Raw genomic sequence first — 12375 nt, 5'->3', positions numbered from 1 at the left:
TTGAGTGAAGCTGCAGTGTGAATTTACAGGCCACCAGCTGCCCTACACCAGCTTGCCTCTTTGGGCAGTTTTCTCACTGTCTAACTTCGGCACAGGATGTAGGTGGTGCGAATAACACTTCAGTGTGAACTGAGTGGAAGTAGTTTTATTTCTCTTGCAAAACCGGTAAACTGCTTCTCACTTGATATGCATTAAGATTTAGTCCAGAGAGGCAAGAATGTTTTAAATTCGTGTGCTAACATACTACCCCCCAGGTAGCTGATCTTACAAGTATGTAGTGGGCTGAAATGCACTTTACTCGGGCAAAATTACCCTGGTACTTGAGTGAGAATTTTTTCCAAGTAAGAAAAAGCTATACAGCTATGGTTAAAATCCATGTGAACGACAAAAAAATATATTTCCTCTGTTGTCATTCACTGTATTATTTGCACCTTAGCTTTTCCCCAGGCTTTATATTCCTTGTGGAGGTGATATAACATTCTAAACATAATTCCTTGTCTTGGTCGCATCAGTGTTACGTTACTACAATATTTTTAACATGCGAAGTGGCAGTGTTTGGCATTAGGGAGTGCCCTCAGAGGCTTAGGCAAATCTAAATAACTAATTATGTCAATTTAATTCATTCATTATCTCTTGCAAGGTCACCCCTCCTGTAAGCTTAGTTTAATTGCTGCATTTTTAGTGAGTTCAGGGTAGTTTTCAGAGTCAAAAGGAAACTCGTTCCAGTTCCACGAGGTATGAGTCAGAGACATGTGCGGAAGTTACACTCTGCTGTGGGCTTAATCCAACCGCGGAGTGGCCTCCAGTTGATCAGCTTTGCAGTCATTGCCAAGGACTGTTTAGTCAGACATGCATTATTAAAAAAGGTTGCTTGGTAGAGGAATATAATTTGCCAGAGGAAAATGCGCTCATGTTAATCTCAGCTCCGGTTTCTCTCAGATGTGAGTGAAGTACCACCACATAATGCTGCAGCTGTTTTCCTGAAAAAGGAAGGTAAAGGCAAACACAAATTTGTGGATTAGGGAGGGACAGCTGTGGAGGAGAGAGGTCTACATGTAATTCCCTTTAATTTTGTTGTTAAGCATGATTTCCTTGTAAGTGGTGGATGTTCATGGAAATTCAGAGATCAGCTACTGCAGCTTTTTGAGAACCACATGTTCATGGGAACAGCAAAGGATTTACTCCTGCATCCGGTACATAGCAGCTCTTTGAGATTAGGTAGGGCAGCAGTGGAGCCCCTTCTTGCACGGTAGCTACACGGGTGGAATTTCTTGAAAATGCCGTTGAACGCTGGAGGATTGCTAAATTTTCCAGACTTGGGTGTCTAGAAGAAGGCTGGCTAGTCAGTGACCCATGACCTGGCTGAGGTCTGCCAGAGCAGCTCGTGCTTGCCTGCAGCCCTTCCCTGAGGGTTGTGATGGCGCGCATCGGGCGCAAACCGAGGGCCGCGTGTGCTGGCGCGGCAGCCCTGGCACCCTCCTGCCTTTCAGGAGCCCCCCCCGGCCACGAACACGTGCATCGCGTCACCAGAAAGTAGTGTTGAGTACTGGATGCGCACCAGGGCAACTGCCCAGCCACGTAGCAACCTTGGTGCGTGGTCCTTCAGCCACCCATCGTGGTTTTTGTGACCTGCCAGAGTGAGACTTCCCCGCGTGACGTGAACAGCTTGGTGTGGATATGGCTGTCCTCAGAGCCTGAGCCCCTGCGCAGGACGCGCGTGGCTGCGCACGCAGTGCTAACGTGCCGTGCTGAAGTCGTTCGCCTATCCCCGTTGGCACAGCCCCTACGCCTACAGGTCTGCGCTGGCGAAACAAAATTGTGTTTAGGAACTGAGGGTTTAAACTGTGGGCAATTTGTCCTCATAGAAATAACTCTTAAGACTAGAGTTTGTGTTGACCCGTTACACTGAATCACAATAACTGCACACAAGCCATTTGTTTCCACTGCAAACCCATGGGGTTTCCGTCTGAACACATGGTCAGTTTTCTTCATTTCAGTGGACTTTGCCAGCTACTCAATATGGTTTAGTCTCTGGAAAGTCTGAAAGGTGTGACTCCCTAAAAATTTTTAACTGCTTACATCTGGCAAACACTTTGCATTTTCTTGAGTGAGAACGAAAATAGCTCCACTCCCATATGTTTCTGCCTTTGACTCAGCAGTGTCTGTAGGAGTACACCCATGTCCTAGCAATATCTAACTGAAGTAAGCGAAAGGTAATAATGTGTTTTTATTAGGTTACCTCAAAATAGAGGCAGTTATGTTTTTTGCATTCTTGTCAGTGGTTTTACAAGCGATGTTTTGAGCCTGCAGAAATTCTGCATTAGATTAATTTGTAAAGTAGGTCAGATGTTGGGCTTAGGCAGTTAAGGGGGTTTTACATTATGCTGAAACATTTGGGTCATCTAACTGGGGTCTAGAAGAGACGTAATTCTTTCACCAAAAAATGTTCTTGGTAGTGAAATAAGATTTTGCAATAACCTAATTTATGCTCACTGTCTCTTCTTTGCAGGTATCTATGCCAGCAGCTCATGCAACGTCTTCTGCGCCCACGGTGACCTTAGTTCAGCTGCCCAATGGGCAGACAGTTCAAGTGCATGGAGTAATTCAGGCTGCCCAGCCATCAGTTATTCAGTCTCCACAGGTCCAGACAGTTCAGGTACTGACTGAAGAAATTCCTAATATGTGAATTGGGCCTTTTGTATAGTCCTGCCAGTTCACTGGTTTCTAATGTGTTTGTGTCCTGGATTGTGTTTTTGTGTATATAAACTTTAAGAGCATGTTGAAGGCAAAATCTGTACAGTATTTGCTACTCTGTGACTTTTTTTCTGTTCTAGTTTAACCACTTTTCACTTTCAAACATTGCTGAGTTTCATTTCCCTTTAGAATTTGTTTGGTGAGTTTAACAGCTTCATGGTTTTTCTTTCAGTATTATTCTACTTTTCATCTCTACTGTATTTTCATACATCTTTATTGATTAAGAGTTCATACTATTCTGAAGTGAACAAAAGGGATTTTTTTTTTTATATAATGTAATCTTTAATCATTAATGAGGCTGATATTCTGGGATGAGAGTCTTTGCTAGTTAGAAAATACTTGCATTGGTTTACAAAGATGTCTGTATGTTAATGGTTCTTTAAATAAACCTATCAGTTCTCTCATAAAAATGGTTTAAAATTTGCCTGTTGAATGGTGTTTGCTTTGTAAAGCCTTAGCATATTCTTTTCTGTAAAGCAAGACAGATAACGCAATATGATGAGGTAGCTTGAAGACATAGGAGACAAGTAGTCTGAAATCTTTAAAACCTGTAACTTTTTTTTTTTTTTTTAACAACTTTAAGCTCAGTGTTACTGAATGCAGAAGCAGGAATTGCTTGGTGCACAGCAGCTACACAGGGCAAGGACTGTACATCGTTCCTTTGCTATTAGTACACTGAGCTCAAAAAAATGTTTAATTTTTAAAAGTAGATATCGTGACTATTTGATACAGGTATTTAGCTGGTGTTATTTTAAAAAAGAATAAGACATGCCTAATTTAAAACTAGGCTATTCTGATAATAATCTTTGTTTACTCCTTGTCAGCTTTAGTGCTGAGTTTCTGGCAGGCTCTACCCTTCTCAGCCAGTGAAGTCAAAAGTTTAGAGTTTTAATCTGTCGGAGGTGAGCAGTGTTCAGAGAAGTGCACAAGTTACTAGCCCAGCGGTGGAAGATAAGAGACAATGAAACCATGCTTGGAATTCACCTGGTTTAGTGCAAAACCAGGGTGTTTGGATATTCAAAGTCCTGTAGTTCACAGTCAGCCTTGGACCTGTTCAGGCCCTTTATCTGATAACTGTGAGATTTGGGTGCCAGCAAGCTTGTTGAGCCTTTAGGAATCTTCCCTACAGTGCATAAAATGTCAGGCTGTGAGCTATGTTTCTCACACGGGCATTTCTCTATTCCCTGTGGCTAGTGTTTGTGTATTTGTCAGGTGACTGTAGTCTTTTGGAAAACAGTCTCTGGTTTTATGTATTGGAGCTGTTTTTACATTTTTGGCACACTTCGAATTGAAAATTATACACCACATACAAACATTTTAGCTTTCCTTCATAAACCTTTGTCTTTTTTTAGCACAGACATTCAGAATTGCAGCACTGCATTATTTTTTAGCATCTTCATATATGACACTTTCCTGACAATTTTCCCCCAAAAGGGAGTCTCTCTATAATATGTCTACACAGTTATTTATAAATTAATGTTTCTCAACTTCAGTATTTTGCTCTTTGTTTCCAAACACTTCTGCTATCTTAATTTGGTTTTAGTTATTCTCTCCCTAAATTTTACTAAAAAAATCTTTTTTTGTTTCCTTAAAATGGATGGAAACAAGGAATCCTGGAAAGCAAAAAGTGTATGGAATTATTGTTTATATTTTCTTATTGGAATATTTAAATTGTAAAGGACATTCTCACGTGTAGATGACTGACTGTGGACATTCTTCACTGGATCTGTTACTAAACAGCCTGCCTTTTCCGTTCATTGCCTAGGTAGAAGCACTGTAGAATACTTGCATTGTAGTGTTTTTCACATTTCCTTTAAAATAAAGACATTGGAAGTGTCGTGTTAAATTTGATTGCTGTTCTTATTTACAGATCTCCACTATAGCAGAAAGTGAAGATTCACAGGAATCAGTAGACAGTGTCACAGACTCACAGAAACGAAGAGAAATTCTTTCCAGACGACCATCCTACAGGTATGGAGGTTAAAAGCAGAAGCTTTTTGCTCGATGGATGCATTCTTCATGTGGGGAGTGTCGTGGTTTAACCCCAGCCAGCAACAAAGCACCATGCAGCTGCTCACTACTCCCCCCACCACCCAGTGGGTTGGGGGAGAGAATTGGAAAAAAAGTAAAACTCACGGGTTGTGATAAGAACAGTTTAGTAGGACAGAAAGGAAGAAAATAAGAATAAGAATAATATGACAATAATAACAATAAAGAAAGTAGACTATAAAAAACAATAGCACAATGCAATTACTCACTGACTGATGCCATGTTAGTTCCCAAGCAGCAATCCACCCCCCGCCCCAGCCAACTCTCCCCAGTTTATATATTAGGCATAATGTCACATGGTATGGAATATTCCTTTGGCCAGTTTGGGTCAGCTGCCCTGGCTGTGTCCCCTCCCAACTTCTTGTGCCCCTCCAGCCTTCTTGCTGGCTGGGCATGAGAAGCTGAAAAATCCTTGACATAGTATAAACACTACTTAGCAACAACTGAAAACATCAGTGTGTTATCAACATTCTTCTCATAGTAAGTCCAAACCATAACACTGTACCAGCTACTAGAAAGAAAATTAACTCTATCCTAGCCAAAACCAGGACAGGAGACAAACAGTGTGATTTTATAGTTATTTTGACGTTTACCATTTAACTGAAATAACTCTTCTGCAATGTCTTTCCATGGAATAGGATGTAAAGAGTATAAGAAAATAGGAGGAGGAGGAAGAAACCTCAGCTATTACACTCAAATTAAGACAGAAATGAGCTGAGAATAAGCAAATTGCCACATTTGTGAAACGTTGAGGTATCATTGTGCTAGGTGCCTTAGAGGTAGCTTTAATGGATACTTAATATATGAAATACACTGAAGCTTTGCAAGAAAGTAACTTCTTTATAATCTGTAGTCTGCAAAAAATGAAACTCTATTGTTTTTCATTATTGTTGAAATGCTAGCAGCAATCAAACTTAATTCCTCTCTCCCATGAGACTTTCAATGAACACGTGTTCTGTGGCACAGAGAGAATTTCTGCTTGAGCAAAATTGTTTGTGTTCAAAGTTTAAGGAGTCAGGGCGTGAGTCGAACGTGGTGATAGGCATCTAGTATCTTTAGTTGTCATGGCAAATACTTCTGTGGTTAAGACCAATTGAGGTGCTCCTTCACATGGTATTAGTCATATGTTACTTTATTAATTAAGCCCTTGCACAACTTTTTCTGGCTGTACTAAATCTCACTTTTCATTCTTAAAACATCCCAAATAGCATTAAGGAACAGCTCTGGAGTTCAGCAGCTTTTAACTGACCTGTGGATTCCTGCTGCTTCAGAAAATTCAGATGTTTCTTTTTTCTTTATGAGCATAACCTTAGAAATATAAGCTAGACTGTAGGCCTGAGCATATCTCAACCATATTTTTTTTTAGCACTTGCAGATTATTTTCTACCTTCTCCAGCAGCCTTCAGGGCAGTTCTGCTGAAGATAGTGAAAATCATTGCTGAAGATCCCTAGCCATAATAGATCTGTGAATATGTTTTTATTTGTGAGGAGCAGTGTTGCTAACTTCAAGGCTGCCACAGACTTCCTTGCAGTCTGCTTCTGCAGTAAGACACTTGCTTTTACTATATATGGAAGAATGGCTGTATATCGTGAGACAACAGAGCTAAGTAAACAAGCAGCAAAACTGAGAAGAGGGTACTTGTGCATGCTAACTTCTGTCTGAGATGGACTCCTTTGCAGGCACTGATGCCACACCAATCTCTGTCCTCAAACCAGATCCTGGTGACTCAGCAAAGCTTTGTAATTGTAAGACCTGTATTATACGCAGCTCAGACTCTGGGCTGGCATAGGTGTCACGTCAGAAAGGCTGCGCCAGACTACCGCTGTGCTTAATGAGTTCCCAGTTGGCATTATTCAAGCTGCTGTAACTGGCCCTAGAGACAAGATAGGTGCAGATAGGTTCACAGAACTGAAAGCTATACCTTTTCCTCAGAAATTCCACTTTGATCCTGCTACTGAAGTACATCATGTGTTCCCCATGTCAGTTTATAGCTCCTATATTTGTAAAGCTGCCACCTTACCTTCTGTCTTAAATCCATCTTTATAGTGGCAAAGGTGGGTTTTAACCACCAGATTGTAACTGACATGAGCTTAAAAAGTGGTGAGCTGTAGTTTCTTCTTTTCTATTTTGAGCTTCTTGGGTTTTGTTCCTCATCCTCCCTGCTCTCCATATTTCTCGACTGTTTTGTCTAATAGTTTTTTTGGTCTAATACCTAGATTGCAAACTCTCTGGATGGGAATTTTTTATTTGTCCAAGTGGTGCTTGGCACAGTGGAGTGCTTGTGCAATGCTGGGGTTCTTGCATGCACACAGAGTCAAAACAGCAACAGCAAAGCTCTGTTTGTCAAGTTGCTTAGCAGAGTGACTGCTCTCCCTGAATAGCTCCATACAGATGTTCTGGCTCCCAAAGCCTGAGGAGCTTTATTTAAGAAATAAGTGTTGTCTTGGAGCTTGGGGTCTACAGCTGTGTTTGCTTGATCACACTTTAAGTTCTAGTGACAGTCTACAGGAAAACATATGAGGAGAATTACAAAAAATGTTGCCCTTTACCTAAGTAGCATTTTGTAGTGACATGATAGAATATGCCAGCAGTGAACAGGGCTTGACAGTCCTCTGAGGGACAGTGTTTGGTCTAAACGATGCAAACTGCAGTAACTGCTATGGTCAGTCTTACAGTCATGTTCAGTGGGACCTGTAGCGGTGATGTTTTAGCAGTTTTGGCTTTGGATAATTAACCCATGGAAGTAATTAAACAAACTGTTCTTTCCTTTACCCATGCTGATCTCACAGCTTTCTCAGGCAGGGCACCTGTAAATGTAACTGTGTGACTTCACTCAAACAGTCGGTGTTGTCTCCCAGGCACGTGTTACATTATAAACTGGTTGCTCTTTATAATCGTTTCCTCTGACTTCCTTTATACTCAGCTCTCGGGCTGAGGCCTTTACGGTCTCTGAAATGGAGCAGTTCCCCTAATGTAAGTGGGGAGACAGGTTTTTACATACTTTTGCTTTCTTCAAGTCTTTTATGTGGCTAAAAGCAGGAAACAAAAATGGATGAGAGAGAAACATGTTTTTAAGAAACAGAGAAGGTTGTGATAGCTGTGTCTTGGGTTGAGAAGAACCTGTTGAGAAGCACCTGTATCTTGTGTTGGTAAGCACAGCTGTTCTGTGCTGGCTCTCTTGCCCATCTGTGCATGGCACTTTGAACAATCCTCTCCAATAAGAGTTTGAAGATAGTGCGGGTTTTTCATTCTGCACCCGTATTTTCCTTGCAGGCTTACTGCACTTTTCAGTTTTCTCCAGCGTTATGTATCAAATAGACTTTTTTTTTCAATTTTTATTAAAATCTCTACAACACACTGTCTTTGCCAGAAAAATTTTGAATGACTTGTCCTCAGACGCCCCAGGAGTGCCAAGGATCGAAGAAGAAAAGTCTGAAGAGGAAACAGCAGCACCTGCCATCGCCACTGTTACGGTGCCAACTCCCATTTACCAAACCAGCAGTGGGCAGTACAGTATGTAGTCTGAATTTCTCAGTGGTGCTAGTAAGTGGGGATGAGAAGATGAAGAACTATTATTTCTATAACTGTTTGGACTAGGACAAAGCAGGAGGTGAAAATAAGACTACTTTAATTTGACTGTTTGATAACCATGCCTTTTAAACACTTGCCTATTGTAAGTATTTGAAATGTTCAATTAACATGCTGGGACTGCTTGCCAGTTAGTGTAGCTAATGCATCCTGAGGCAAAGTATGAACTAACCATAATGCTATTATAAACTTTTTCACTTCAGGAACCAGGTGAGGTAATTCAGAAGTTTCTTTTTTTCCTGGCAGATTATTAATACTCATTCACAAAATTGCAACCTTATTAATAGAAGAAACATTACAGTCTGCGATTACATTTTTAGAAAGTCCTGAAAAAATAAGAACTTCAGCAAACTTATTTAAAATATGTAATAAATATAGGTTTCTATTTTCTTTATTAATTCGATTTTATAGATCTAGTGCTTTGACATAAAGGATTGAGGGTACAGCAGTAAAGCTAGAATTCACACGCTGTCTCACACACACACAGTATTAAGTATACAAAAAGGGAGAAAGAACTACTTGTTTGCATCTTTCACTTACAATCTCTTTAAAATTTTGTATCTCTGTTTACTCCTTAGCCACTTTGCCTAATGCCCTACTTAATTTTATTGAAACTGATGCAGTTAACTCTGCTTTCCTACCATAACTGTAAAATAACCGCTTGTGCAGATAGTTGAGATTTTGGGGTGTCTGTATATAGGAACACAGTAAAATTCTGTGGAATCACAAATGAGGGGTGATGTCTCAGTATACCTGCATGACAGGTTTGAGGGAAAAAAAAACCAGCAAAGTAAGACTGCTTGAAGGGAAAAAAAAGTGTGAAACTCGACCTTTATGAATGAAAACACTGCTAGGAAGGTGCTGAGGAAGTTGTAGAGAAGGGAGGATACAATCGGAAGAAAAAAAAATGCCAAAGCAAGAAGAAAATGAAACACAAGATGGATAGCAGTAGCAGCAGAGGAGACTGAAGGGCATAAAGCATGGAAGAGGAGAGGAATTTCAGATGAGAAGAAAAAAGAAAGGACTGAGGAAAAGACCTAAACCAACCAAGAAGAAAATCTTAACTAACAAATTAAAAAGTATTCCCTGGGGGAGGATTGTAGCTCCTCTGTGTGATGCTGTTTTATCAGAGAAACCAATTTGTGGTTTAGGCTGTGTTTTTTGGCCCCCCCAAAAATATGGGTCTCATGAAAAATTGAAAACTTACTTTCAAAGTATGATTTCTTTAATGTACATTAAAGCCATATGTCTGATTTTAGGTTGTATAAGGGCTCAAGGGATTTAACTCAGATCAGTATTCTTCCATATCTAGGTTTAATACTGTAAGTTAATGTGTAAATTGGTGTCTTAAATGCTGTGTGCGTGTTTTTTTTTTCTTCAGTTGCTATAACCCAAGGAGGAGCAATACAGTTGTCTAACAATGGCACAGATGGAGTACAAGGTCTCCAGACATTGACTATGACCAATGCAGCTGCAACCCAGCCTGGCACCACCATTTTACAATATGCACAGACCACAGACGGACAACAGATACTTGTACCCAGCAACCAAGTTGTTGTACAAGGTGAGAAACTTCACAGCCAGTCATTCTGTATAACATTTTCTCCATGCAGATACAAGTTGCCAACCTAACTCCTTCAAATGTGTCAGGAAACAGAATTAACAGCTTTGGCATAGTAAGGTCTCCAAAATTATTAGAGGAAATTCTGGACAAAGCTATTTGTCACATTTTCTTGGAGCCTTTCCCTTAAGATTGATAAAATTGTGGATATTTTGTGTTTACTTCTTAAAAGAATATATTCAATTTTGGTTTTCCATGCTGTACTTCCTGTATTTTGTCCACACAATTTTTTTTTAATACATTCTGCAAAAACTGATACCACTTTAGAGTTCTGAGTTCTCTCAGATAGTCATCTGCAGCAATAGTAAATTTAAAGTGAAGCATTAAAGTTAGGAAAGAAGGTTGTTTGATTCTTTCTATAAGGACACTTTAATTTATTAGTAATTTTTTCCCCTTTACAAGTCATAATTTCTACCTGTTATGGCTTTTGTAACTAGTCACCAAGTACTTAATGACTGAATCTTAGAATCATAAAATAATTTAGTGCCTTAAGAGATCATTTGGTCTAGCACTCCACTTAGAGCAAGCAGGGCTACTTCAACTTAAAGTTAGAGTTTTTTATTCTATTAAAATACATGTTTTGGTGTATTAAAAATTGGGGGGGGGGGCATTAAAAATAATGGAAAAGTGTACCCCTGCTTTTATGATTGTAAAGCAGGTGATTTGAAAGTTATCCAGTGAAGAGGTCTCCAGGCATCAGCGAAAATACATAGCCAAGAAAAATACTATTGCTGCACTGATCTTCTGGTTTTTGTGTTCTTAAAGACATGTGATTTCTTTAGGTGGTGTCGTATTTTTTTCTGACCTCAGGCAAATATAACACACTCCTAGATTACAATAAACAAACAAAAGACTCAAGACCTTGTTCATTTTAGGGAAGTAGTGGAGTGCCTAGTTTGCACTGTCTCTCTCTTCTTGGAGTAAATGCTACATCTCCACCCTTTTTTCTGTGCCAAATACTTAACACATGCAGTTTCTCCTTTTGCAGATAGACATTTGGAGCATAGCTAGAAATACTGTTAGCCATCCTTCATCTTCTTAAAACTGCTAAAACTGCCCCAAAAACAGAGAATTAAAAAGAAATATGCTAAGGGAGAAAGAAGCACAGCACTACAGCAAGACAAATCAAGTTATCAAGCACAAGTGAAGACTTCAGCAGGAATGCTCAAAACTTTGCCTACATTGATAAACTGAGACTGAGCAATGATGAGCTAGATGATGGTCATCCATCTGTACTGTAGCCCACAGTGCATGGTTAGACAAATGACTAGGTGCTCTTCACACCACGGTTAACAGCGCTGTCACCAGACTGACATCGTATTCCCCTGTGTCTTTCAGCTGCCTCAGGAGATGTGCAGACCTACCAGATTCGCACCGCCCCTACCAGCACCATTGCACCAGGCGTAGTCATGGCATCCTCTCCAGCACTTCCAACCCAGCCAGCAGAAGAGGCCGCACGGAAGAGAGAAGTGCGTCTAATGAAGAACAGGCATGTACATTTAGATCACTTTTTTTCCAGTCAGCTCTGCATAGAACTAGACTGTTAAGCACTAAGAATCCTGATCTTTCTTAGTCATTTTATGAAATGCTTTCTGAAGAATTTGCCTTTATTTAAAGATGCAAAGCAAAGAAGCACATCTGCTAATGCCATGTATTGTGACTGTGAAACCCTAAGTAAAGGTGTGAGACTCATTCTGTGAGGTTTATGAATTTGTTAGTTGCCGTAAGGAGAAAAGTCACCGGTCAGAGACTTGTGTGACTGCAGATGTGTTCTTAAAAACACCGAGGTGAGTTGATTTTTTTGAGTTAATGCATTCAGGTAGTTTCCTTTCCTGGATTCTTTACCTTAGCCTTCAGCATGGATTCTCCTTCCTGCTGGCCCACCTGGACTCTTCATGAGTACTTTCTTGATTGTCTCACTTGTTCTCTTTAGCTGCTTGCCCTTTTGAGTTTTACCCTCCCGAGGCAGAAAGACTCAAGGAAAGGCTAAACAAGCAGCTACTCCTTTTGAAATCTTGTGGAGACAGTGGTGACAGCAGAAGGGCTGACAGAGAGAAGAATTGACCCTGTAGGATTTAGCGTGCAAGGAGGAACAGCCAAGCCTACTGAGGTGGGGCTTGGTGGAGGCAGCGAAGAAAGGGAGCAACAGAGAGAATTTGGGCACTGTGCTCCTTAAGCCTGCTGCTGTGGTAGAGGGAAGAGGTGGGCCTGAGCTGACCCATCACACCAAGCTTGAACTCCATCTGCAGGCCACAGATTTGAGCCTGTATGTTACACTGTGACACTGGGAAAATAGCAGGGCTTCCCTCCCCTCTGAGGAGGGGAAGCCCCATGAAAACACTCTTTACTTCATCTGCCAGTC

The 12375-nt window shown here is 40.6% G+C and overlaps 1 protein-coding gene across 4 annotated transcripts in view; it reads left to right on the top strand.

Annotated features, from left to right (window-relative positions):
• Positions 1 to 12375, top strand: part of CREB1 (cAMP responsive element binding protein 1) — a 38194-nt gene that overhangs the window by 20961 nt on the left and 4858 nt on the right. For 2 of the 4 annotated variants that reach the window (XM_049800721.1, XM_049800712.1), the window contains 5 exons: positions 2510 to 2656; positions 4625 to 4725; positions 8175 to 8317; positions 9774 to 9956; positions 11352 to 11502. In XM_049800721.1, the coding sequence (XP_049656678.1) occupies positions 2516 to 2656; positions 4625 to 4725; positions 8175 to 8317; positions 9774 to 9956; positions 11352 to 11502 (719 nt within the window). In that variant the 5' untranslated portion in view covers positions 2510 to 2515. Of the gene's footprint in view, positions 1 to 2509; positions 2657 to 4624; positions 4726 to 8174; positions 8318 to 8357; positions 8415 to 9773; positions 9957 to 11351; positions 11503 to 12375 lie in introns of those variants that run through there. The other 2 variants (XM_049800729.1, XM_049800740.1) reach the window with 2 other exon arrangements.

Source organism: Accipiter gentilis, chromosome 1, assembly GCF_929443795.1.
Source record: "Accipiter gentilis chromosome 1, bAccGen1.1, whole genome shotgun sequence".
Lineage (NCBI taxonomy): Eukaryota > Metazoa > Chordata > Aves > Accipitriformes > Accipitridae > Astur > Astur gentilis.
Note: the sequence above shows the minus strand (reverse complement) of the source record. Positions and strands in the feature narration are given on the sequence as shown.